The following is a 27,516-nucleotide window of genomic DNA, read 5'->3' on the forward strand; positions in this document are numbered from 1 at the left end:
GCTATAGCAAAGCTAAGCTACAGCTTGGGCTAAGCTTATTTAAGGCTGGATCAGAATTAAACAATGGCTAGGGCTAAGCTAAGCTACAGTCAGCATAGGGAAACTCACTATACAAGAGCCTAATGTTAAAAAGAGACAAAAGAGCAAAACTGACAGAGGAAGAAAGGGCAGATAATGCAGTAGGCCACCTAAAATATTGGAAAATGACCTACAGGTAATGTAAGTTGACACAATATGCATTTAAAATATGTTTACATGTAGGGCTTGTATTTGTTTTCATATTTAGAGCTGTGTTGAACAAATTCGTAAAGCTGTAACTGATTATGAAGTAGCGCTCTTGTTAGCAGTACCTACCTAAGCTTTTAGAGTTGTGCTATGTATTGGCAAGGACTTAGCGATACAAGACATATTAGTGCTGGGCAGTATTAAGATTGGTAATTAAAACTGGTGTGCATTTTTTCCACATACAGCCATACCACTAGAGATGCTGCTGAGCGCCGTGTAGAACAGCACCACCAAAGAAGCAGATAAAGCTTGCTATCTAACAATTGCCAGTTAGCATAACAAGCTAAGACACTGGAGTAAAGGTAGCTCAGCTCTGGGGAGTTAAACGCTCTGTCCTGTCTGGAGAATAATGAAAACAGCACTTTATCTGAGGAGCTTCTGCTGCTGTTCCTCACTGCATGTTTTTTCAGAGTAAAATAGAAAAACACAAGCAAACAGAAATTATTCACTCAGAAAAGAGGCAAATGAAATTATGCAATTAATCATAGCCAAAAAAATTATTCACTCAATAATCCACTGGATAACACCAGTCTATATATGTAAACTTATAATTAAATCCAATACAGTGTTCTGAAAATCAATATTGCAAAACAAAATATTGCAATACTTCAATGTCAATATTTTATTAAACTTGCAATGTAGAGTTTTTGTTTTTTTGTGTTGTTAATTGATAATAGTTCTGATACTGTGTGTATGATTTGTCCAATAGCATCACGACAGTAAATGGACAAAAGTTAGGTAATATTAGGAACGTTGGCCTTCTAACCTTATGTGGGTATTCTGGCAACCCATATTCCATTAATGAATCAGTGATCGCTTAAAACCTGCCAATGACTGACAGTGAGTTCTTAAATGCACATCACAAGGTACTTTCACATAACTCTATGAGCTGACCACAACACAGTGACCACCCGCTAGGTGCTAACAACACACAATGTAGCTCTTGACACATACAAATTTTGCTCAATAGTTTTCGCCTCTAAATCTCCTCAGTGGGGATTTCTGAGCTTGTGCTGAAGCCACTGGGCTGAGCTAAGACAGCTTCATCATCCATGGCCTTGCACTGACTGCTACAAGAGACTGTGATGACTTTTAGAACCAAAGATGGAAGAAAATACAGATTGAAAATGGAAAGACTGAATTAGGAGGAGTCAGGGAGGGAAGGTCACTGCAGCTGCCAGGATCCTTCAGCATTCCAGAAAAATACACATAAAGCGAAAAAGGCCCTAAATAAGTGTTGTGTAGATTTAGAACTATGAACACAAACCTAATGACTAGTAGTGATCACTGCACACAAACCTAAGAATATTGGAATTTGGGGCCACTTGGGTGGGATTCATAGAGAATTTCACAATAATATATTATTACAGTATGTTGCCCCCAATAACTATGATACATACTATCATACTATGATTCTGCCATACTTGATATCTCAAAAGACAATAAATAAAATAAACAATACTCCCAAATGATCAAATACCAGTAATTATGTATTTATTGGTGCCAATTATCACAATATTATAAAATAGCCATAAACTGGCATAAATTAGAACAGTTCTGCTGCTTTTAAAATGTCTAGGTAAAATCTTACTAAGCAAAATAACAGAAAAAAAAATGAATAAAAGCACTATTTGGACAGGATTAGTTTCTCAGGGGGACATCTGTAAAAAATATTTCACACTTCTACTCAGTGATAAAGTTTTTGCATCCGGACTGCAATTGAAAAAAACAGGATGACTGAGTTTTTTGGCTTTCTTGGTCACGTGACAAAAACGTTAGTTAGTTTACACTTGTGTTTGTGTTTACACTTTGGGAAACGTGCGCCCAAAGTGTAATTACGGTGCGTGGCAGTGGACAAATAGCTACTTTACTAAATGCGAAGTGGCGAAACTCAGAGATGTGAATCCGGACTGAAACAAAATTACCACAGAGTTCAGCGAAAAAACAGTAGGTAATTCTGCCTGTAATTTTGTCAGAGGACGTCTGAGAAAAACACGCACATGGTCTTTCTGGACAGGAATAAAATCATAGAGGACCCCCCCCCCCCATAAAACAGAAAATTTTCCCAGGACCCACTAAGAAACTAATCCCGTCCAGATTGGGCTAACGACTAAAATACATGAATACAAATGCATTACGCCACTTAACAATAATGTATCGCAATCAGAAACGATACAATGTTTTGCCCCAACCCTAATGAGGACTGAGCTAAAATTTCTCAGGAAAACTGCCAGAGGCAGGTGTCTGGCTATGCATCATGTTTTCAGTAGGTCATAAAAACTAAAGACACTTGTCATGAAGTAGTTGAATATTTCTGATACTGGAGAGTCATTAAAAGAGACATTTTGTGTTAAATTTGAAGAAATCTTGTTTACATTATTAGTGTAGAGCTATTTAAATGGTTCTAGTTTAAAAGTTAGTAAGATTTACTAATAACCCTACCTTGCAATGGGGTTTCATAATTTCAAATGCAAATGCATTGTCTTGCTGCCTTAGTAAATTATGTAATTGTTTTTCTTTAATATATTGCTTTCCCAATATGGTCTCTTGCGATCTTACTATATTATATTGTTGCCTTAACACACAATCTCACAGCCACACATTATTAAGAATAATAAGATGTCTTTAAACATAGGCATACTCAAATCAAAAAGCCAATTCTACTTCTGACGGACATTAAGGAAGGATGCATGGGGCCAAAGAATGCTGGTTCCTGTGGTTCAGCGGTCCATGGCTTCATTTGCCAGACCCAGTGAAGGCATAAAACCCAACAGAGGCCCAGATTCACTGTATATCCCCAACATGAAAGCTTTCAATTGGCAGGTTTCCGCTTTCAACTGTTCCACCATCCTTTTCTCTTAAAAGTAATCAAACAGATCACATTTGTTGTATTTGGTCATGGACAATGCAAAATACAGACGCTTTTTTTTTGGATGAGGCAACACTCTCCAGCCTTCGTTTTTTTTGCTATTTCAGAAAACCCTGTCCAATTTATTGTTCTGAAATGAAAGCTGTAAACAGGCATATCTACGCATTACAGAGGTGCTTGTGACTGGGCACAGCTCCAGTTTGAATGCATCCCTTTCAGACTTTTAAGTGAATCTATTAGGAAAATGGATAGTGGACTAAAAGAAAACCAGGCCACCCTGAAATTGAGTTTGAGATTGCAGAAAAAAGTCTAAAAAATTTTAAAGTTAAAATTAATCCACAATCTGCTCGTACAGATATCGCGGTTCAACGATATATAGTCATACCGCCCAACCCTAACATGACCCCTATATGAACATGAAAACAATAACCTGTAGCCTGAAGCCTGAATGTGAAGCGTTTTATCGCTTGTTTTACATCATTACAGGCGAGTGTCACAGAGTTATATTTAGGTAATAATTATGTTATTTTTCAGGGTTAATTTTGCTTTATTTCTACCTACGTACAAAGAAAGACAGTCGTGAAAACAACAACAATTATTACACTGAACCTGCGGTTAGACTCGTTAATCGTTGGCCTCCATCATCATCAACCTGAGCTTCCATAAACAGGGAGAAACATCACATTACCATCAACCAGGAAACAAAACAACCACAAAGCCCGTTACTTACATTCAGCCTCACCGAGCACAGGCGAACACTGTCGGTATCCTCCTCTTATTTACGCTCCAAAAACAACGCAAACGCAAAAAAAAACGCCGTAGTTTCAGTGGTCTTCACCTGCGGGCCGAGGCCCTTTCCCGCGGGGCTCCTCGACTCGGCACGCCGGGGCGCAGCGCTGCTCGGGCGGCTGGAGCGCGGAGAGCGAGGCGGGCGGCGGGCCGCTAGGCTGAGCTGGAACGGCGTCGACAGCAGCGACTGCGCTCGGTCGGCCCGAGCAGCCCCAGAGCCAGGCTGGCCGCAGCCGAGCTCATGCCTTATTTATTCATTCACAGCATTTCAGCATCTCAGCACTCCGTCTTCACCCTCACCCGCCGCATTGGGTCTCCCTCCGGACCCGACCGAGGCTGGGAGCTCCGCGGCGGCCGGACAGCGAGCATGGGGGTACAGGGAGCTGCTGAGTGCCGGGGGGCGGGTGGATAAACAGGGTCCTCTGCTCTACAGCTGGATCTCCTCGGCTCCTGGTTTGGGTTTGGGTGATGGATGAGCTCACTGCGAGGGGAGGCGTCGACCGAAGGAGGGGAGAGCTTGCATAGCTTTAAAGCTCAGTATAAAATAAAATAATAATAATACACCAGGAATATTAGAACTGGAGGTTTAACTGAAGAAATGTAGCTAGATAAATAGCTAACGCTAACTTTGCTGGATTTTTGTTTTAGTACAAAAGAGCTGTATATCAGATTTTTTTTTTTTATATTATTATAAATATTATTTATTGAGAGCTATAGCTCATAATAAAGTGCACAGTGAAATTCATGCACGACAAACACTAAACCTATACAATTTAAAATTAGTAAATACCTTTATTTCGTTATACAATGTTTATGTAGCTTAAAGCAGGTATAATGTATTAGGTGTGATTTAAGGCTGTTTAACTGTACTCTGGAGACCCCTAGTGGTCAGACTGACGAAGTACATCCAATGAATTGTCAAACAATATGATCCAACACACGCGCGCGCAAACACACACACACACACTCTGCTGGTGTTGGTCAACTGTGTTATATCAAGCCCAAAGTCAGTGCAGTGTTTTTCAGTATTTGGAAATAATATACAGATGCAAAGATAAAAAAAGGACCTGGAGGCTGTTAACTTGCAGTATCTGAGGCTGGTAAACTTTGATGAACTTATCCTGTGCAACAGAGGTATCACTTGGTCTTCCTTTCCTTCCTTCTTTTTTAACATTTGGACTGACCTTCCACACTGGACTGACCTTCCAGTCATTTTATAGGGCTATTCACTTTATACCAACTCTACTCTTTACAACTTTACAAGTGATGCTCTCAAACACATTAAGAGGCAAGAAATTCAAGTAATTAACTCTTGACAAGTTGACTTTTGACTGGATATAAATGTGAATGTAAATGTTAATGTAATTATGATGACCCAAGACCAAAGGTCTCAAACCTTATCCGCCAAGGATCGGTGTGGCTGTAGGTTCTGATTATAAACAACCGGCAGCACCTTTTATTTCACTTGTTTGATAATCTTTTGGTCAGTCTTTAATTAGCAAATTATATGTGCTTCTATACTTTTCTGATTTATTAATATTATAACTGTCAGATTGCGAATTACTTCTCTGAAACTGAGTATTAAAATGTTAAAAACAACTTATCAGTGCTATCAACAAACAAACTGATAAACGGAAGAGTAGTAAAAAACAGCCCATAATATTAACAATAATAAATAGCTTTATTGCTTTATTGAAAAACATCAGTAGAAATGACATTTTATACATATGTATATTACAGATATATTACATTGCTTTGTGTCTAATCAGTTATGGAAACACATTTTCTCGTGAACACCCCTTTCAAAAGACACATACACACACACAAACACACACACACACACACTTCAGACAGTGCAGTATGTGTAAATATAGTAGCGAGCCATCTCCTTGTTGCCGCTAGCATGGCATATGAGTGAAAGGTTGTAGGCGATCTCTCTGCGCAAGTCCACTTGATCTTCATCAGTTCCCTTCAAAACACAATAAAGACCAAATGTAATTTCACATTAATACCATGGCTGTCTTTTACAGGATGTACGTATTATACAGTCCCTACAAAAAGTATTTACAGTAGAGAGAATAAAATGTATTCTTTGACATGCCTCAAGCCAATTTTGTAAAAAAAATTGATTACAATGAAATTTAAGGTAGAACTCATATTATGTTAAATAATATGGTTTTAAGTGCAGATTTTTATTACGGTTTGAATTAAAGGATAACCAAATGAAATGCAACGCTGATAAATACAGTAGGCCAAAAGTTTGGACACACCTTCTCTTTTTCAATGCGTTTTCTTTATTTTCATGACTATTTACATTGTAGATTCTCACTGAAGGCATCAAAACTATGAATGAACACATGTGGAGTTTTATGTACTTAACAAAAAAAAGGTGAAATAACTGAAAACATGTTTTATATTCTATATTCAATGAACTTCAAGAGGTAGTCACCTGAAAACCTCAAGTGTACTTTATCAGGGTTAATTAGTGGAATTTCTTGCTTTAATTATGGGGTTGGGACCATCAGCTGTGTTGTGCAGAATTCAGGTTACTACACAGCCGACAGCCCTATTGGACAACTGTTAAAATTCATATTATGGCAAGAACCAATCAGCTAACAAAAGAAAAACGAGTGGACATCATTATTTTAAGAAATGAAGGTCAGTCAGTCTGGAAAATTGCAAAAACTTTAAATGTGTCCCCAAGTGGAGTCGCAAAAACCATCAAAAGCGCTACAACTAAAATGGCACACACGAGGACCGACCCAGGAAAGGAAGACCAAGTGTCACCTTTGCTTCTCAGGACAAGTTCATCCGAGTCACCAGCCTCAGAAATCGCAAGTTAACAGCAGCTCAGATCAGAGGCCAGTTGAATGCCACACAGAGTTCTAGCAGCAGGACCATCTCTAGAACAACTGTTAAGAGGAGACTTAGGTGCAAATCAGGCCTTCATGGTCAAATAGCTGCTAAGAAACCACTGCTAAGGAGAGTTTAACACCCCCGCCATGAAAAGCACCCTCTCTCTGGAGCATGTCTTCTTGATAAAAGCGTAGAGAATCTGCTTTAACTTACTTAGAAGAAGCACTGTAAGAAAGTAAGCGCTGGTCTACTCACCTCAAGTTTGAGTGGAGGGAAGCTGAGGGCTTTCTGGTAGTAGTGAATGGCCAGGTGAGTTAGGCCCAGCTGGTGCAGAGCCCGACCCACATTGTACAAGCTCTCTTGACAGTGCCCTCGGAGGTCCACATAGCGCCACAAGAACGAGAATCCCTGAGGAGACGAGAGAGAGAGAGAGAGAGTGTATAACTGTATATATGTATAGTGGTATAGTATCACCTTTTAAAGGCCTATTCAGTTCCAAAGCTCATTTGAAGCTCATTTGGCCCAGAGAAGACAGCAGTGTTTCTGGATTGTGTTAATATGCATATGAATTCTTCTTTGGCTAAAACTGCATTAACAAATGCAAAAGCATGGTGAACTGTGTTCAGAGACTAGAAGTGTTTCAGAGCCCATGCAGTGGTATCCAGTACAGAACCAGTACAGCTCGTTTTTAATGCAGTGCCACCTGAGGTCCCAAAGATCATTAGCATCCAATATTGGCCAACAGCCTTGTCCCTTGCTCACAGGGATTTCTTAAGAAGGAAAATTTTTTCTGATACTGATCCAACATTTTTAGGCAAACTATTTTCACAGATAGGAGAACCTCTGCCCATCATCATTTTTAAGAGACTCTTTAAACTGCTCTTTTTATACCCAGTTATGTTAGTTAGTTGCAAATTGCCCCTAATGCAGCTGTTTTGTATTAGTACCACTTATTTTTGCTTGTACCTGATACCTAGTTGTTAAGTAAACAAAACTGTAATTCTTATAAATAAAATAATAAAAAAAACACTTCCTTTCAAAGTCAAACAAGCACTGATGTTTATCTACACAAATTTCTCTCCTGGAAACTGATTATTTGGGTGAGTAAATCATTTATGTTTATTTACTGTAAGCATATATTTCCAGATTTCTACTAAGGCTGGGTGCAGCAGCTTTAGCATAGCAGCTTACCACTAGTGCTAGCTGCTAGCACTGCTCGAGTGCACGGTGAAAGAGCTAGCGCTTAGCATGATTAGCGGCTAATGCTAATACTGAGAACTAAACTGAAACTCCTGTATAATGCTGTACTTCAGTGGAGGGTCTTTACTGCTTCTTACAACCTGACTGGTAAAATTCATACATAAGGCTCACTGAATTGATTATAAGACGCACTGACGATTTTTGGGAAAATGAATGGATTTTAATTGCGCCTTATAGTGTGAAAAATACGGTATATTGTGTTTACAATATGGGTCTGTGAGAAATAACTGCATTCTGTTTTCATTTACATTATTTTATTTTACCCAGCATTCCAACTCCTAAGGAAATATAGTTGTAAAATTATACATTAAACAGATAATATTATTTCTGTTAATATTAGTTCTCCATGAAACATGTTTAAATAGGGGTGATTTTCCATCCAAAACCAAAACAAACGCAAATCCCCCTTTTAAACATGCCCAAGTGACCACATACCTGCAGTACTAGTGGATGTCTTTTTACAACGAACTTCTGTGAGGCCATGTGGAAGAAGGTGAGGCCCACGCACAGGCTGTGCAGAGGGTTACATGGCTGATTCTTGAAGGCCTGCATATACTGACCTGCTCACAAAAGAGAGACACATATTGGACATTAACATGAAGAAAAGACAGATGTACAGGAGTATTTGTGCATGTTATTTTTAAATACACAATGGTTAGTTATTTTTATATCAACAGATCTACATATAAATCTACATTTATGCAGTTTAAGCACTAGGTTTATTCTTAAAAAAAACTGGTCCAAAAATCAGCAAATAACTGATCAAGGCGAAATATTCCTACATTTTGTACAGCTAGTGTATATTATTGCATTTTATATTGCTGTATTTTTTGCACTATAAGGTGCACTTAAAATCCATACATTTTCCCAAAAATCGCCAGTGTGCCCGTTAATCCAGTGCCCCTTATGTATAAATTTTGTCTATTAAGTGCTAAATTCTGTATTTATGCTTTGTTCTTATTTATAGGTAACTCCTTATGCTCATTGAGTACACTTTTTTTTATTACTAATTGGCAACGACATGGCCCAGCAATGCAAACAGGCAACCTGGAATTCTAAGTTATAACTGCTGAGTTAAAAGCTCACAAGAACTAAAACAAGCAATTTTAGACAGTTGATTTTATAATGCATTCTTATATCTACAATGTTTCTTTGTGTGACATATTTTCTATGTTTTTGTCCTGACCCTGACTAAATGATATGGGGGATCTGAGTGGTCCAGCAAACTATCAAGATACCATTATGATCTAAGAACTTCGAATAAATCCAGCTTGCCATCAGCAGTCGTCAGAGTCAGAGAGAGCACAATTGGCCATGCTTTCTCTTAGTGGGCAGATAGCACTCTCCACACATCCCCACATTACACCTAGTGTGATGATGTTCAGCACAGGAGTCTGTTAGCTGCTGTATTAGATCTGGGTTGATGTGATTTCCTTCACACCCGCTGCTACCCCTATAATTCTGCATTAGTGAAGGTTTAAAAAGAGGTGGTGGCTGACTTCACATGTATGAAAGGAGGCAGTGCTAGCTTTCACCCTCCTGGTGTTGGGGCATCAGTAGTGATAGGGGGAGTCCGAATGAGTGGGTTTATAAATGGCTTTCCAAATTGGGTAGAATATGGGATAAAATGAGGAAATAAAATGTAAAAAAAAGCAGTATGAGGTTTAGAAAAAGGACACTGAGCTCCAGGACGTACCAAGGGCGTGCTTGAACGTTCCAGACACCAGTGAGGTGTGTCCGTTGAGGAGGCAGAGCGCATGATTCTCAGGATTTTTCAGCATGAGACGCAAGCAGAAGCGGTGGTGCCTGACATCCTGCGACTGCAGTGTCACCTGATTGAAGACGTTCCACAATTGATCCCGCTCCACGCTGTTCATCAGCATCAACCTGACACACACAAAACAAGCAAACACACATATTTTTAACTAAAGCTCCAGAGCAGAGATCTTTACATTTGGACCTTGAATCCAGTATACAGTCCTGGACTTTGTATTTCCTAGTAGGTGTGACTATATGGCCAATCAGCTAGATTAAATGTTTACTTAACATCTAGTGAGAACAACATTCCCAATATCCCATTAATATCCTTTAGCTCATTAGTGCATGTATTCACCCAGTTTTCACCAAGAATCACTAACAATAATAAAATTCACTATAACTAAAAATCACAAAAGTGATGGCCAACCCGCGGCTCCTGAGCCACATGCTGCTCTTTGTCTACAGGGGTTGGACAATGAAACTGAAACACCTGGATTTAGACCACAATAATTTATTGTCTCGACGGACAGTTCTGGTGGAAACAGGAGAGTTGAGGTGCACATTGAATTCTGTCATTATTTGAGCAGCCGTGGTTTTATGTTTTTTTTGGTACAATCCATTTTAGCACCCGAACCTCCCTTTCAGACAGCTTCCTCTTGCGTCCACAGTTAATCCTGTTGGATGTGGTTCGTCCTTCTTCTAAAAGAATGGTCAAAAATTCCTATTAACATACTCCTAAACCTAGTATAAGCCTTTCTAGCAGAGTTAAAGCTGTTACAGCTCCAAACGGTAGGCCAACATCATATTAAACCACATGGATTTGGAATGGGATGTCACTTAACATCATAAATACAATATAAATGAAGTATGTGTGCTAATCTATAGACAGACCTTATGTAGTCATATGCTTTGCGGAAGTTGCGATCCAGGAATGCGGCAGACAAGCCCAGATACTCCAGCTCCTTTCGCTTGACCCGGTCGTCATAGAAGGAGTAGAATTCCAGCGAGGAGTCGACCAGAAGCTCGGCCTCTGTGAAGCGCTTCTCTTCACACAGTGCTTCCAGACACTCCAGCAGCAGCCTCCACCAGTCCTCCCGAGACAGTACGCTGGTCTTACCTACACCCAGACACACACAAAGAACAGTATTACACTCTGTATTACAATCATAAAGCTATATAAATAATAATATTTACTACTTGAATATCGTAATTTTATATTTTGCGATACTGTATCCATTCTCAAAAACACAGTATTGGTGTTTTAATAAATACTTTGTAGGCTAGTAGTCAGAAGTAGTCAGAGTAACCTGCTGACATGGCAAACATCAAGAGTTCTCAAGCCTATCTAACCTGCAATGTGCCATAAACCTCTCATTAACTATCTGCAAATAATCCAGCTCAGAAATGTTTAACCTCTTATTGTCTGAGTGCGTCTGACTGCAGAGATTAGGGGAAATGCCACCCCTTAATCACTTTGCCATCATTCTCTGTATCTCTACAAGTACCCAAACACAACAGATTACATGTTTACTCCTCACTAATTATCAGCACATTCCACATTTAAACATATTCCACATAAAAACATCGTTTTTTGTCATTTTAGAGATGACAGCTTTTAAGATGGAGGCCATGTTCCGCACATAGCCTAAAAGTTAAAGGCCCCTTCACCCATTACTTGCTGGGGTATTTAGATAAGTTATTTTCCCTTTCACCACTGAAATGATGGGATGCCCTGTGACTTTTTACTCGCCTAGAGTGATTGGACAGTTTTCCAGTTTAGTTCCTTTTGTTGCTAACCAAAATGTTCAAAATTAAATAAGAAAAAAATTCCTTTTACCATTAGATTAGAATCCCTCAGAGGAAACTTCGTATTTCCAACATAACTGAACCTGACCCCACTGATGTAAACTTAATCAACTTATGTTTGAACATTCTAAAGGAAAGCCTTAAGCTTAAAAGACGAGAAGACAAAATGCATACTGAAGCAGTTCTTTGTATTACTGTTCCGAATCAGTTGATGAGATTGTTTACTTTGTTTATTTTGTTCAGTGATTTTTTCCTTCGGTTTGGTTTGTTTTCACACAGGCAAAAATTTAAATGCACCAAAATGCAAAAAGTGCCCCAACAAACTACGCAAGTACAATGTCTTCTCAGATTAGTCAAAGATGTCTGGCACATGAGCAAGAAAGTAAATACAGCAAGAAGGTTATGTGCTCAAATTTAGCATGTATAGTTGTGCATTGTAAAGCTGCTTCAACACTGAATGTTGGGTCATATCGAAACCAGACCAGGTTCTCAACACAAACGAACAGCTCCAGAGTTTGCTTAGGACCAGACTGAGATACACTTCCTCTCATAGGTCTCGCTTATGAGTGCAAATGATCCAGAGTCAGATTTAAACAGCACAGAAACAAATAGTTGCCTGTAACGTCTAAGTAAGCTGCCTCCTGGTCCTCAATTTCAGACAGCTTGTTGCGGGACACTTTGATCAGACGCAGGTGTCTGGTGCCGGACGAGGTGCTGGCTATCAGACACACCTGAGCTCTCACCATCGCCACCTAGAGGAGAGAAGCCAAAAGTAAATAACCAGCATCATAAGAAGTCATAGCCATTAACTAATGTAGAGATTCATTTTTTGGAGTTTTAAGTTTCTTTGATTTTACTAAATTGAAAACCTCTGGAATATAATCAAGAGGAAGATGGATGATCACAAGCCATCAAACCAAACTGAACTGCTTAGATTTTTGCACCAGGAGTGAGCAGCATAAAGTTATCCAAAAGCAGTGTGTAAGACTGGTGGAGGAGAACATGCCAAGATGACTGATGACTGATGAACATGCATGAAAACTGTGACTTAAACCAGGGTTATTCCACCAAATATTAAACTCTTAAAACTTTATAAATATGAACTTTACAAAAAAGAAAAAAAAAAAAAAACACATTTTCCCCTTATTTTAGAAAAATGTAAATTTTATCTAGAAGAGGGTATGTATATGTCATTAATAAGCACTGACAGTAACATACACAAATACTGTACGGAAAAAGAATACTGTTAAAACAAAAAAAAAATAAATAATTACATAGAATAAAGTAATAATAATAATAATAATTAAAATAAATAATAATATAAATAGGAAGATAAAGACAGATATAACATTGTTAAAATAATTATTAATAATAATTATTAATATTATTATTATTGTTATTATTATTATTTATAATTATATATATATATATAACAAAAACATTATCACACATTTAAAAATGATTTCTAACACAAATAGATAAATACACATTTAAAGTCTTTAATTAAAACCTAAATGCTGAACAGCAACTGAACAAAATTTCTCCATTTGATAGTTTTCATTCGCTGACAAATAGTGTACGTTTATGCAGTGAAAAACAGGCCGTTGATGTATATTTTTTCTCACAGCTTTAGTTAACTAAATGAACCCACGTTGTACTCACGTAGCTTTTTCAGTAACAGAAACGTTCAGGAGTGCATTAGAGAGACAGACCTTAAGCAGCATGGAGAGCATGGTGAGCAGAGCGTCTATGTAGTCCACTGTTCTGCCCTGACATCGGAGCAGAGTGGAGCGGTGCAGCAGCAACTTCAGCTCCTAAAACACAGAACACATTCATCCTGAGAAACAACACAAAAAAGTGCTTCATGATTACAGTATAGAGACAAACACACACAATCACACACACCTGCTGCGCAGCTGAGGGGTCCTGGGCCAGAGTGTCGGCATCGTACATGGGCTCCAACGCCTGCAGGGCGCAGTTGGGTCTGCCCAGCTGCTGCTGCAGGGTGGACAGAGCCAGACGTGCCTCCAGATGCAGCGGGGCCATCTCCACCACCTTACTGTAGCTGTTCACAGCCACCTCTAAATGCCCCAGGGCCTTCAGACACTCTATACATGTGAAATAATGAATAAGATCAAACAGTTTAACTAGATTATGCCAACACGGTCAGTGAATCACTTATAATAAGCACATCTCATTGTGTGTCTGATCAGATATTAAGGAAACATGTTGAGTTAAAGCACTGTCAGCTTTTGTCAGCAGAGCTTCAGCCAGTATGTTTTTTTTAACTGTGTAGTATGTCACTCAGGGTTGCCAGGTATAGACAACAGCATGCAAACTGTGTACTGCAGCCATGGAACCGGGTGAGTTGACTATTGTTCTGCTGAACAGGTAATCACTGAGCTTCAGTAAGGTTGCTAAACATAGCTGTGTAATTTCCCAACGCTACTAGAGTAGAGATATAATGGCATATTTACTGATAAGCTACAGAGTAAGACTCGTAGTCAGAGTTGCCACTGTGTGACTGTGTTCATCATGGCTGAAAACGCTGTCCAGTGTTTGGAAAATGGGCTATTGTAGGCACTTCACACACCCACTCGCATTTTTTACTGATTGTTCTTTTAACTGTTTTATTTTCTTTATATATTGTGTTTCACATCAATATTACACTATTCAAAAGCATTTTTGAGCATGACATTTATGGCTGTATTATACACCTAGTGCTGGGCAATACATGCCTAAAATTTATATTCTGATACATTTCTTAACTGTGGTCAATACTATATACTAGTGCATCTCAAAAAAATAGAATATCATTGAAAAGTTACTTTATTTCAGTAATTCAGCTCAAAATAAGAAACTCCTCATATATTATATAGATGTATTACATACACAGAGATCTATTTTAAGTGTCTATTTTTTTATTGTTGATAATTATGGCTTACAGCCAATAAAAAAACAAATATCAGTGTCTCAGATAATTAGATTAGTATATAAGACCAATTGGTACTTTTGGCAGTGTGAGCAGTGTGCCAAGTCCTGCTGGGAAATGAAATCCGCATCTCCTTAAAAGTTGTCAACATGAAGTGCTGTAAGATTTTCTGGGAAAACACTGCACTGATTTTAGCCTTGATAAAACACAGAGGATCAACACCAGCAGATGACATGTCTCTCTAATTTCCAGCAGGACTTGGCACACTGCCCACACTGCCAAAAGTACCAATTGGAATAAGTACCAAAAGAAAAAACACTTAAAATAGATCACTCTTTGAGTAATACATCTATATAATAATATATGAGTTTCACATTTAGAACTGAATTACTTAAAATAAAGTAACTTTTCAATTATATTCTTATTATTTGAGATACACTAGTAATTCCAATATCACTATAAACAGAACAAAAATAAACAGCTGACTGTTGTCTTTATAATAACGCACTGATATGGTCAGGTTACGAAAGCCTATAGTGTTCTGCTGATTCTGCTCAGCTTGAATGCAGTGAATTGAAGACAGGCCCTGTAATGAACATCAGTCAGTAACAGATGATTTAAATACTCTGTATATTTCTTACCAATGCCAGACCAATTTCTTTATAGTTTGATGTTCCTTTATTCACCTAAAAAATTATAGAAGAGGGTCACACATGCCAGAGGTTATTTTTTTTTAGGAGATCCCTAGGCTACTCTAATGTCGTCACCAGCATAATGCAAGTCTCTGCTGGGTTCTGAATTGTACTGAAATATTGAAAATGTGTTAAACAATGATCATCAAATGATCTCGATATATATCAATATCAAATTCTTGTCCAGCCCTACATACACCCTTTGAATGAAGCTTAGATTACTGGGCTAAAGTGAAAACAGTGAATAAACACACCTGCGTGACGAAGCCACACCACAGCCAGGTTGTATCTCTCCGAGCAGACCAGGGCAGACAGCAGGGGCAGGGCCGAGTTGTATTCGCCCTCATCCATGAAGGCCTCCGCTACGTCCAGGTACAGGTCACCCATCTCCTCCGGGCTTTGCTCCATCAGAGATGTCAGCATGGGCTACAAAGTAAGAAAGACTATGTAGTTTCCCCTCTGCTGACAACATGAATAGAGATATTGGTCTAATATAATATTCTAATTTTCTGAGACACTTATTGTTGGGTTTTTATTGCCTGTAAGCCATAATCATCACAAATAAAGAAAAAACACTTAAATAGATCACTCTGTGTGTAATACATCTATAAAATAAGAGTTTTACATTTTGAACTGAATTACTGAAATAAAGTAACTTTTTATGATCTTTTGGTTTCTGAATCAGATTCTCTGATTTTGCTGTTTATAGATATATATATTTGAGCAAAATGAACACTGTTGTTTTTTTATTCTATAAACTACGGACAACATTTCTCATAAATTCCAAATAAAAATATTGTCATTTAGAGGATTGATTTGCAGAAAATGAGAAATGGATGAAATAAAAAAAGATGCAGAGCTTTCAAACCTCAAATAATGCAAAGAAAACTAGTTCAAATTCATAAAGTTTTAAGAGTTCAGAAATCAATATTTGGTGGAATAACCCTTTTTTTTTATTATTACAGTTTTCATGCATCTGGGCATGTTCTCCTCCACCAGTCTTACACACTGCTTTTGGATAACTTTATGCCTGCACTCCTGGTGCAAAAAATCAAGCAGTTCAGTTTGGTGTGATGGCTTGTGATCATCCATCTTCCTCTTGATGAAATTCCAGAGGTTTTCAATTTGGTAAAATCAAAGAAACTCTTAATTTTTAAGTGGTTTCTTTTTTTTCCAGAGCTGTATAGGGTACTTACATCTAGAGGCTTGAGGACATGCTGGTGGATCAGGCAGACCATAAGCTTCACCCTGATGTCTACTGGAACATCTTCAGGAACCACAACCTCCAAAACCTCTCCTACATAGAGAGGTACAGAAAAACATTGATCAGTGGTCATTAAAGGAACAGGGTTGATATATATTTGATATCTGATTTGTGCTTCTTTAGTGTACAGGTTATGGAAGGTCATGCTAGGATAACATTGCAAACGAACATCATGCATCCTGGCATGTTCTCCTCCACCAGTCTTACACACTGCTTTTGGATAACTTTATGCTACTCACTCCTGGTGCAAAAATGCAAGCAGTTCAGTTTGGTTTGATGGCTTGTGATCATCCATCTTCCTCTTGATTATATTCCAGAGGTTTTCAATTTGGTAAAATCAAAGAAACTCTTAATTTTTAAGTGGTCTCTTATTTTTTCCAGAGCTGTATGTTCACAAATCACTGATGCAACTCAGATAAAAAAATAAATTATTTGAACAGAGAAGGTTTAAAGCAGCAAGTTTGATTTTATTACCAGAAACTACAGCTTAACTTACACCTAAAATTGGCCTAGACCAAAACCTGGAACTAAACCTAAACTTAATCTACACAACAAACTGAACCTGAACTTTACACCTAAACCTAACCAAGACCTCAACCTAAACTACATGTCAGAATGGTTGTGTGTATTTGTCAAAACAGCACCACCAGTGGTTGGGAGCTGTAGTTTAAATTGTAAAACAGGTCAGATATATAGATATTTTTTCTTGGAATACATTTTTTTATATGAACAAAGTTTATTTTTGTTTTTACAGATTAAAGTTAGTCATTCAATTTTGTAATCTACTTAAATTTCCTAAACTAAACAACATATGCATTTAAAGGGAAGGATTGAGGTACGTTTCGGGGCATAAGATACACTTACCTCTTGTTTCTTCTGTGTCCTCTTTCTTCTCCTCCTTTTGTTCTTCCTCACCCTCAGTTCCCATGGCCGTCTGTTCCTTGGGCTCCTGCTTGGTTGGTTCTCTCACCAGTGTGATGTTACAAAACCTGATCAAGTCCTGGGTCAGTTACAAACAAGGGGATTTAAAATGATTTAAAACTTTTCAATAGTTCACAGTTCACGTAAGACTTTAGAGTTTAAGGCCCAACCACATTTTACCCCTTGGCCCTACCACTTACCTCTACCCCTCAGTTTTGCGTGTGCATGCCAAGGGGTTGAGGTGTCCCAATTTTTGTTAGGCTGGAATAGGGTAGGGGGTAGGGATAGGGCTTGTTAGCTCTTCATACAGAGATTTTTAAGATTTGTCACACTTCAGACTAAGGAGTATGAGAATCACTGGTAAGATGACGCAACAAGCGACCAAACAAACCCACAAATGTAAGTATTTTCCTTGTTAAAAGTGAAGATTAGCACTATATCACCATGGTTTAATGTATAGTTTCAATGTTTTGTCGCTAAATTCTTTATAACAATCATAAAAAAAAGATCGCTAGTAGTTTCCTGTTCCACTTTAAATGGTGCAACAGACAGCAGGGGCTGCAGCATTTAAGACGGCATGAAAATATAAAATAAAATAAAAGCTAATCAAAGCTAATTTTAGCTCCCTATCACAGAGGAATTAGACAATAATGTCTATTCCTGAAGACATACAGTAAAGCCTTAAAACTAGCTTTATTTAACCAGCAATTAGGTTACTGAACTTTAGCACTCCTGGTGACGTATCGAGTGCTTGAAGAGTTGTCTCAATTCTTAGGGGGAGGGATTCACTCGAAAAGTAGAAGTAGGGGTAAGGGGTAGGGGTAAAAGGGGTGAAATGGGATTGGGCCTAACCCGAGACTGTAAAAAAAGATGGACGCCGTGTCGCAGTTCCCATTCATTCAATAAAAATGAAGCCAAAATCTTCCGCCATGTTTCCGATCCTGACACCCGAGTCTGCGCAGTAGAGACCAGAGGAGGGAGAAAGACTGTGGAGAGCAGCCTACTCATTTAAATAACCCCGCCCCTGAGGGCTGCCTCGCGGTCACAGGCTGCAGAGCGGAGCTGACGGTCTGTTATTGGTCCCGCCCATAACCAGCCCTTTTACAATAACCACACCTTTTTAAATAGAGCTAAATAACTTTTTAAAAAAAATGAATTCTGTGGGGATATAAAAATTTAACAATATAAGCAGAGGTTACACTAGCTGCTGCATTTAAATAATGGAGATAGAATTACAGTATGTTAGAAAAAAACGTGATTGAAAGTTGTCTGTTTTGCCATTGAAACCTATGGGGATGGGTGGGGTTACACAGCTTTCTGCCACCGAACAGCAGGGGGCGCCCGACCTGTGGTGGCTTCACTTTTGAGAGACGATGCTCTGTCCAGCTATACACAGTCTATGGGCCTAACACCTGGACAGACAGATATTCACTAATGTTTCTATGGAAAATCCAGCCAAAATATGTCCCAATTTTAACGTTTTCTATAAGTGAAAGGTCTGTACTACAGACATGGCCAGTTTAGCAACCAAACTCTAATTCTGCGTAGCCATGCTGCTGCATTGTTAGTTTTGTATTGTTTTGCTGAAATATACATTGCCTGAATGAGCACATATCTTACTAATTACACTACACTGGTCTTTTACACTCATTTTGTATCATAATGAAAATGAATTAAATTACTGCCGACCTCCAACTGAAACTCAAGTCAAAACAGATTTTTATTTTGAATACTATAAAAAAAAATACTACAGAACAGCTCTGAATGAAATTGTTAACGGTACTCATCAAAAATACAGTCAAAAATAATTCATTATTTAGTCTCATTTCTTTCAGTTTCTCACTTTTTACACACTTGTCCGCATGTGATACTTAAGCATGCAGTGCATATCCCCTCACCTCTAAGGCTTTGACGTACTGGTGGTTGGCGATGTAGAGTTCAGCTGCCATGTTAACACACTCGTGGCTAACCAGCTCGGGGTGTCGTTCCAGAGCCTCCTCCATCACACCAATAGCCGAAGCCAACTCGTTGCTCTCATAGTAACTCCTAAAGTCACAAACAATCAAAGATCAAACTTGAATATATATATATATATCAAATAGTACTGGACAAAATGGCAAAAAATTATATCACAATATGTGTAGAGAAATGAAGAACATATACTTTGTTGCGGTACTTAAGTAGAAATCTTGTTTATCTATACTTTACTGGAATAATAATCCTTCAGTCAACTTTTTATTTCTATTTCTTACACCTTTAAACAGTTATCTGAATGTTCTACATTAAAAAAAAGCCTTGATACTTCTCATCGCTCAATAAACCCCTATCCAGATAAATCTCTGTATACAGACAGAGTAAATCTAATTGTGATTGGAGGAGAAATATAAACATATACCATTCAGACTTCCTATTGGTTTATACTGTGATCCATCACACCTGCACAAGCCCCCCACACTCCAGCAAGAATATAGGAGATGTATGTAGCCTAGTATGAAGATGATCCGTGCAAGACAAATGTATTATCAACTATTGCTGGGTGATTAAAGACCTAAAAAAATATTTTTCACTTTTTTTTCTTGATTTTTAATCAACCCACCCCCCATAAATAAAAACTACAGATGATGCTTTGGGTTGAGTCGTCTCATTGAGTGAATCAATGACTCAAAACATTGTCTTCAAGCCCATGACTTCATATTACTTGTTGACCTTGTGTACACTAGGGTGACCATATTTTCATGTGTGTAAACCAGGGGGGGCGGTGCTTTGGGGGGTTTGGTGGCGATGGATTATGGAGTGAGGTGTTTGTGCTCCGACAGTGAGATAGGTGAGATAGGTGCTCTGACTGTGAGACTGACGCTGTCTACTGCTCTCACTGAGGCGGCTCAGGGATTATGTCACACGCAGCACCGTGCACAGTGCTCTAGCGCCTGTAAATTTAATGGTCCAATGAAGGTAATTTAAAAACCAGGACATTTCCTCACTTTTTGAAAGAAAAAAAAAAAAAAACGGGACACAGCTGCGGAGAAACTCACACACACGGACACTGGAGTTATACCTTAGAACACAGGTCTGTGACTGAAATTTAAGAAATAACTCACTAAACGACTCACAGAAGAAGCTTTGATGGAGCAATTATTATTAGGATGTATTTCTAGCTAAATATCTGCTTTATCCCACATGCTGGAACAGTGCTGGAACTTTTTTCGGTATAAGCTCAGTCCTCGACAGAATGTTTAGAAAATATGTGTGCGTTAGTCTGTGGGAGGCGCTGGCAACCAAGATAAGATGGATAAACACTTCAGAAATAAGTAGTTTTCAGATATTTTAGATTAAAAAGATAATGTCTGAATGTAAAATCGAGATTACCCCATTTTGAAAATCATAAGCATTTTATAATCTAGTATCTATACTTCTACCTAAGTAAAGAATGTGAATACTTTTCACAACTCACCCAAGAACCTGAGTAAGAGAGTGTGCGAGTGCAACTTACTTGGCCATGTCACGAGACAGCTGCATGAAGTGCTCTCCATCAGTAGGGGGCAGCAGGCTGAGGATTCTGCGGTAGCCGTCCATGGCCTGCTTGTGTTCTCCCACCTGCTCGTAGAGACTGGAGCGCTCCCACAGATAGCGCACATTACTTTGGTTATATTTAATTGCTGAGGAACAGAGGAACACAGAACTCCAAAATCTTTAGAAAGAACACATCACCACTCATGTCATCTAACAGTTATTAAAAAGCAATCAACAGGCATCTAATCCAGTTTCTACAATGCTACTTAATGGCATGTAACTTTTTTATTTACTTTTTATTAACTACAATTAGTCTCAGAGCTCCTGTGCTTCTGTTGGCTGTTTGACTGCACTTGAGGTAGCAAGGGGAATGGTGCACAGAAACTGCATTTACATAATGCTGCGCCCAATGACAGACCTGCCACCCCTTTTTTCCAGATCAAGTTTGTCTCAGGCCACCTTCATTGAGCAATGTAGATTTATCCCCTGGATACCCAGGTTCAACAGTAAAAGTGCAGTTCTTGCACTTTAACTGCAACTCATCTACCCCATGTAATAAACAGGCAGAGTCCCTTCTAGCCTGCGCTGTCAATAAAGTAATTCCAAAGACTAACCTGCATCTTTTTACAATACAGCAAAATAATGTATATGTATAACAAATTTCACAATATAAAATAATCACAACAATATTATAGAAGATAATATAGAAGATATTTAAATGTAAATAAAAGAATGAATGTAAGAAATGTAAAATGCAATTATATTTATATTAGTGGTGTCAATTAAAATACTAGTATATACTTGTATGTTTGAAGTGAGATAAAGCCAATTTGGGTCGCTGAAATAAAGAATGCATTATAAATTGTACAGAGGATTTTTTTTACTTTACTGTAAACATCTCAGCTTGATTTTTAAGGATTTCTGCATTAGAACTTATATTGCTCAGTATAAAAATCTAAGGAAGTGTTTGGCATTGCACACATGCTCACAATGAGGGGCTGAGCATTTAAATGGCCTGGGGGAAATTAAATGAGGACTCTTTGAGTGTAGTAAAACATGATAAAAAGTACTTAGTGCAAACATGATTTAGAATGAATGATATGGAGCATAATTTGCCCCTGCAGATAAATTGCTTTTAACACCATTATCCAGGCTCAAAGTAGCTCCACACATCATTGATAGAATCCGGTGAGCCTTGGCATTTAAAATGAGGCATTAATAACTTTAAAAGTACAGAAGAAGCTTATTAAAAACACTGTTTACAATCTGTAGCTTAACCTAATCTCCGGGCACTGCCATCTTTACCTTTACCTTACCTTTACCTCTCTCCAGATTCTACCAATAAGTTTGAAGCTACTTTGAGCCTGAATAACCAGGTAAAAAGCGATTCATCTGCAGGGGCAAATATCATCCATTCTAAAGCATGTTTGGACAAACTGTAAAAAAATTACTGAATCTCAGAAAGCTGTGGGAGAACGGAGGTGGGATATTCAACAAAGATTAGTAATCTTGTATCATGTTTCACTACACCAACAGTCCATTTTACTCCGGAGTTCTTTTTTAAGACCCTACTGTGTGTAAACAGCATGGAGCAGGGTCAGAGCTGGAAGTCTGTGTCCTTGCACGTTAGGCGGGGCAGAAAATGGTGGAAGTTGGAATTATTTAGCGTTTAAAAATATTAATGTGTTACTGATTTCAAATTAATCATGTGCATTAATGTTTTAACCTTGCCAGCCCTAATTAAATCTGATTTCTGTGGGGAACTGAAAATATGCCAATATCAGCACAGAGACAACTAACTATTAAAATTTGACACTGAACATGGATGTTGTCAAGTTTGGAGAAGAAAAATTAGATACATGTAAAAATGAAAAATATAGGGATGGTTCATCAACATATATTGAAACCAGCCAGCAGAGGCACTAGATTGCACTATCATACACAACAGCAGTACAAACCTGATATACATCAACAACACTGTGACACAAGAAAACGCCCTGTGAGCTCTGTCTATTCTGATTCTGCTGACCTTTAGTGTAGCAGATGATGGCCTGCTTGATGTTGTCCTGCTCCAGGGACATGTCAGCCAGCTTGACCCACTCCTCGCAGTCGCTGGGGTTCAGATGTGCTGCGATCAGCCCAAACTGCAGTGCCTTCTCCATGTCACCCTGATCCTCGTAGATCATCGCCAGGGTGGAGAAGGGCTCGTACGCCAGGGGAGCTGAAACACACCAGAACATACTTTTAAAGAAAAGATTACTTATTCATTACTCTCACCAACAAGCTGTTGACAAGCCTGTGACAAAATTTGGTGTAGGAGTCGTTATTTTACTTGGAGAGCATGGAGAAGTTCAAAGAGATTCAGTTTTTTTTTTTTTTTTACATTTATTGATAGTTTGCCTTTTAATACTGTGCTCCTCATAGTGCAAAAATGACGTTAGTAAATGTGCTTTAATGTATGCTACGCAATAATATTGCCATAATTTTTTTTATTTCATTATGGCAAACATATCCTGAAATATTGTGATATTATTTTAGAACCATGTGGGCTATCAGAGTATAGTTTTTTCTTCTTTTTTTTTAGCTGAAGGAAAATTTACACTGTTCTAATTTCGCATTAAATATCTACTACAGACAGATTATATCTGTCCAGAATCATGTACTTTATTTCAATATATGGAGTGCATTAGTAGAATCATATTATATGCAATAATACTGCCGAATAAAATGTAATATGTATTATTTTGCCATAGTACTCTTGAAATTATATGTTTTTTAATTCAGTGTTTAATTAATTAATGAATATGGTCAAAATATACTGTACAACTCTAGGTAAAACAGATTCAGGCTAAAGAATAAAGACTGCAAACAAGTGACTATTCATCCAAGTAAATAGCGTTGTGACAAAATAACCACATAATGTAATATTGTATGGTTTTGGATACATCAATAGGTTGTGTCAGTATTAATATTTTTATTAAAACATAGGCATGTGATTCCTACCCCTATAATTGGAAGTATCTATAGAAATTGAATAAAGACAAAACAGATCCAAAACGCACCCTGACGAATGATCTCCATGCACATCAGGATGGCATCTTCTTTGTCTCCTCGGGCGTAGCGGATGTTGGCCTCTCCCATTAACCCTCTGAGGGCGCGAGGAAGCTTACTACGGGGACGTCTTTCCTAAAAAAACAAATAATTAAATTAATTAATTAATTACTCTGATACATAGTGAAGCATTTAAGTAGTGATGTTTCTTCAACTGCCCATCAGTGCTAGACACAAAGCCGAGTTTCCATTCAAACCTTTTGCAAAAGTTATGTTCAATTCTAAAGTTTTAATACAAAAAAAAAAAAAAAAAAAAGTAAAACAGCTCATGTTTCCATCCACTGCAGTTATAGGAGTGAACCTTAAATGATGTAGCTACCAGTACTACTATTATTAGCAGCAGCACTGAACCAGCAGAATGGAGGGAATGAACTTTATCATCATTGTATGTATAGGGAGTATAGTTTATTGTTGATGATTTTGGCTTACAACAAAAGAAATTTCAGCAGAGGGAAGCATGAAGTGCTGTACGTTTTTTCGGGAAAACACTGCACTGACTTTAGACTTGATATAACACAGTGGATCAACACCAGCAGATGACATGTCTCTCCAAACCATCACTGATTGTCAGTAAATTTTACATTTCATTAGGAAATTAAGGGACCAGAGTCTGAAGGAAGAGTGGAGAGACACACAGTCCAAACTGCTTGAGGTCTAGTGTGAAGTTTTCTCAATCAGTGATGGTTTGGAGAGACATGTCATCTGCTGGTGTTGATCCACTGTGTTATATAAAGTATAAAGTCAATGCAGTTTTGTTTTCCTGAAAATCTTACAGCAATTCATGCTTCCCTCTGCTGACAACTTTTATATGCAGATTTCATTTTCCAGCAGGACGTGGCACACTGCCCACACTGCCAAAAGTACCAATTCAAATTTCCTGAAACACTGATTTTTGGGTTTTCATTGGTTGTAAGCCATAATCATTAACAATAAAATAGATTACTTTGTGTGTAATAAATCTATATAATACATGTGTTTCACATTTTGAACTAAATTATAGAAATAAAGTAACTTTTCAATGATATTTATTTTTTTAAGATGCACCTTTATATGTATTTCCTAAATTTATTACACCTGATGAATGGAAAACCTGCTAGATTAATATCAATGTACACCAAACCCTCATCATCTTCTTGTTCTCCCGGTTGAGCTCCATCTCCAGGGCAAACACATCCCCCGGCGTGACTTCACTGCCGCAGTCGCCACCATCATAGTCCTCACCATCGTCCTCACCAATATCTCTCCACTCCCCGTCGTCCTCACCCTCGTCCATGCCTTCATCCTCCATCTCCTCCAGACCCTCCCCAAGCATGGAGGCAAAGGCCTTTTGAACAGACAGGCTTACTCCCTCCTCTGTGCTGCCTGTCAGAGAAAAAACAGCCTGGTTACATGTTTCTACAGAGATGCTTTGCAGTGAACTCCAGCTGGCCACGTGTCTGTGTGTCATAATGAAATGTAGCTCTTAACACTAACCTGTCTGATGTTTCCAAGCTACTCTGGGGATCTGTTTGGAAGTGCTCGGAATGGCATCATCCTGCTCAACAGCCTCATTCTCATCCGAGCCATCATCTGCTTCCTCCTGGAACAAAAACACTACTTAATCAAAATCATTTACTCACATAAGCGTTCAGATTGTTACTCTGCTTGTTAGGAAAATAAATGCATGTCAAATTTAAATAATTACTGCATGGCCAAAAGTATGCAGACGCATCTTTAAAAAGCAATCATTTGGTTGCATTCTCAGATATTAATAAAAAAAAAATCCTAATCTACATTCAGGCCCTTTAATCAACATATTACAAACATTTGATAAACGGCCATATATGCACAGGTATCACAAAGGATTTACATTTTTACAGAAAAAATAAATAGGTAGATTTATTTTTTCCTGTAAATCTTCTGATAAGGATACACTGATACAGTTTCTGAAATAAACTGGTTATTGCATGCATAACAATTAAACAATAGTTTAATGTTGTTAACATAAATACAAAATAATTTAGTATGTCAAAATAATGACATTGTCTTAAAATAATGACTTGGTATCTAAAAATGACTTAGTGTCTAAAAAAATCTCAAAGTATCTCAAAATAACACCTTATCTCAAAATAACGAGTTAGTATCGCAAAATAAAGATAGCATCTTACAATTTTGACTTAGTATCTCAAAATAAAAACGCACTTTTTTAAATAACTAAAAATAAAGACTTAATATCTCAAAATAACAACACAGCGTCTGGAAATCATGACTTATTCAAAATAACTGCATAGTATCTCCAAATATCGACTTAGTATCTCAAAATAACGAGATTTTTATTTATATATAGCAGTTTATTTAGCTAATAAAAAATGTGGCAGAAATGGGATCCACCTTAATCATGTACATTTTTTTAAACAAAAAACATTTGAGATGCTGTGTTGAAGAGTTCTTTGAAATATAAACTATTACATTGGAAGTAAGATCTTGTACTAGTGCATCTCAAAAAATTAAAATATCATTGAAAAGTTACTTTATTTCAGTTCATAATGAGAATCAGAAAATTAGAATATTATACCAATAAAGACCAATTGGTACTTTTGGCAGTGTGGGCACTGGGCAGTGTGCCAAGTGAATTACTGAAATTAAGTAACTTTACAATGATATTCTATTTTTTTGAGATGCATAGGTTAGCTAGCTACCTAGGCTTCATTTAGAACAGTTTTCTACACATCAAATAAGGTTAATCCTGGACTAAACTGCAACGTTAGTGGTGATTCTCTGATAAAAAAAAAAATCATATTCAGTTCAAGTTTAGGCTTAACGTGAGTGTGGGAAATATGTTCAAATGTCCAAATGAATGATCAAATGGGTAAATTCAGGTAATTAAGGTGCAGACATTGCTGACAGAGCCTGAATCATGTAGCTAGTTATAAACGCACTGATCAATAGTACAGGACCCTGCACATAACGAACCCATGGTCACCATGCCTGGACTGTGGGCCACAGGACTAGTAGTTAGGGGTTCTTTGGGTGATGGACTTTTATCCAGAACCAGAACTGACAATCCAACCTAACCAGCTACCTGACTACCTGACCTGGCCCTATCTGATTCTCTAACAGGCCTGAATACAAGCAAATCCTCACTGCAATGGTCCATAACCCAGTAAACCCCATATTATTACTATATAGAGCTAGAGGCAGCAGTGTTTCCTGCAGCAGTGCTGAGTTTATTTACTGGTTTAATCCTCACTCTGTTAATATTACCTTTATCTTCGCTTTTCTTTCTTCTCTCCGTCTCTCAAACTCCTCGAAGGAGATCTTCCCCTCCAGGTAATCGTTCAGTTCAGGGCTGGACTCCGACATCATTAAATTAATATCTAAATAAACAGATAGATTTATGTTATTATTATCGCTGCTTTAAACAGACATGCTTCGCAGCATTGTGACTCCGTAGATACTCCGTCAAATCCACCTGTCAAAATAA

The 27,516-nt window shown here is 38.0% G+C and overlaps 1 protein-coding gene across 1 annotated transcript; it reads right to left on the reverse strand.

Moving 5' to 3' along the window:
- Window positions 1-5,605: 5,605 nt before the first annotated feature.
- On the reverse strand, window positions 5,606-27,503 carry gtf3c3 (general transcription factor IIIC, polypeptide 3). The gene is made up of 18 exons (XM_049470020.1): window positions 27,297-27,503; window positions 25,527-25,632; window positions 25,174-25,415; window positions 24,005-24,128; window positions 22,972-23,163; window positions 20,923-21,088; window positions 19,331-19,478; window positions 17,376-17,511; window positions 16,444-16,544; window positions 15,502-15,673; window positions 13,529-13,731; window positions 13,336-13,437; window positions 12,240-12,375; window positions 10,709-10,934; window positions 9,756-9,946; window positions 8,495-8,619; window positions 7,055-7,207; window positions 5,606-5,912 (listed from the first exon to the last, which is right to left on the reverse strand). The coding sequence occupies exons 1-18, from the start codon at window positions 27,396-27,398 to the stop codon at window positions 5,790-5,792; spliced, it is 2,748 nt and encodes a 915-aa protein (XP_049325977.1). The 5' UTR covers window positions 27,399-27,503; the 3' UTR covers window positions 5,606-5,789.
- Between the last annotated feature and the right edge of the window lie 13 nt (window positions 27,504-27,516).

The sequence above is a fragment of the Astyanax mexicanus genome, chromosome 21 (genome assembly GCF_023375975.1).
Source record: "Astyanax mexicanus isolate ESR-SI-001 chromosome 21, AstMex3_surface, whole genome shotgun sequence".
Lineage (NCBI taxonomy): Eukaryota > Metazoa > Chordata > Actinopteri > Characiformes > Acestrorhamphidae > Astyanax > Astyanax mexicanus.

Coding starts and splice junctions, on each gene's coding strand:
- gtf3c3 (XM_049470020.1), bottom strand. CDS start 27,398: ATGATGTCGGAGTCCAGCCCTGAACTGAACGATTACCTGGAGGGGAAG. Junction 16,545..17,375: donor GGACACAGAAGAAACAAGAG/GTAAGTGTATCT, acceptor CTCTCTATGTAG/GAGAGGTTTTGGAGGTTGTG. Junction 13,732..15,501: donor GGTGTGGCTTCGTCACGCAG/GTGTGTTTATTC, acceptor TCACATGTATAG/AGTGTCTGAAGGCCCTGGGG.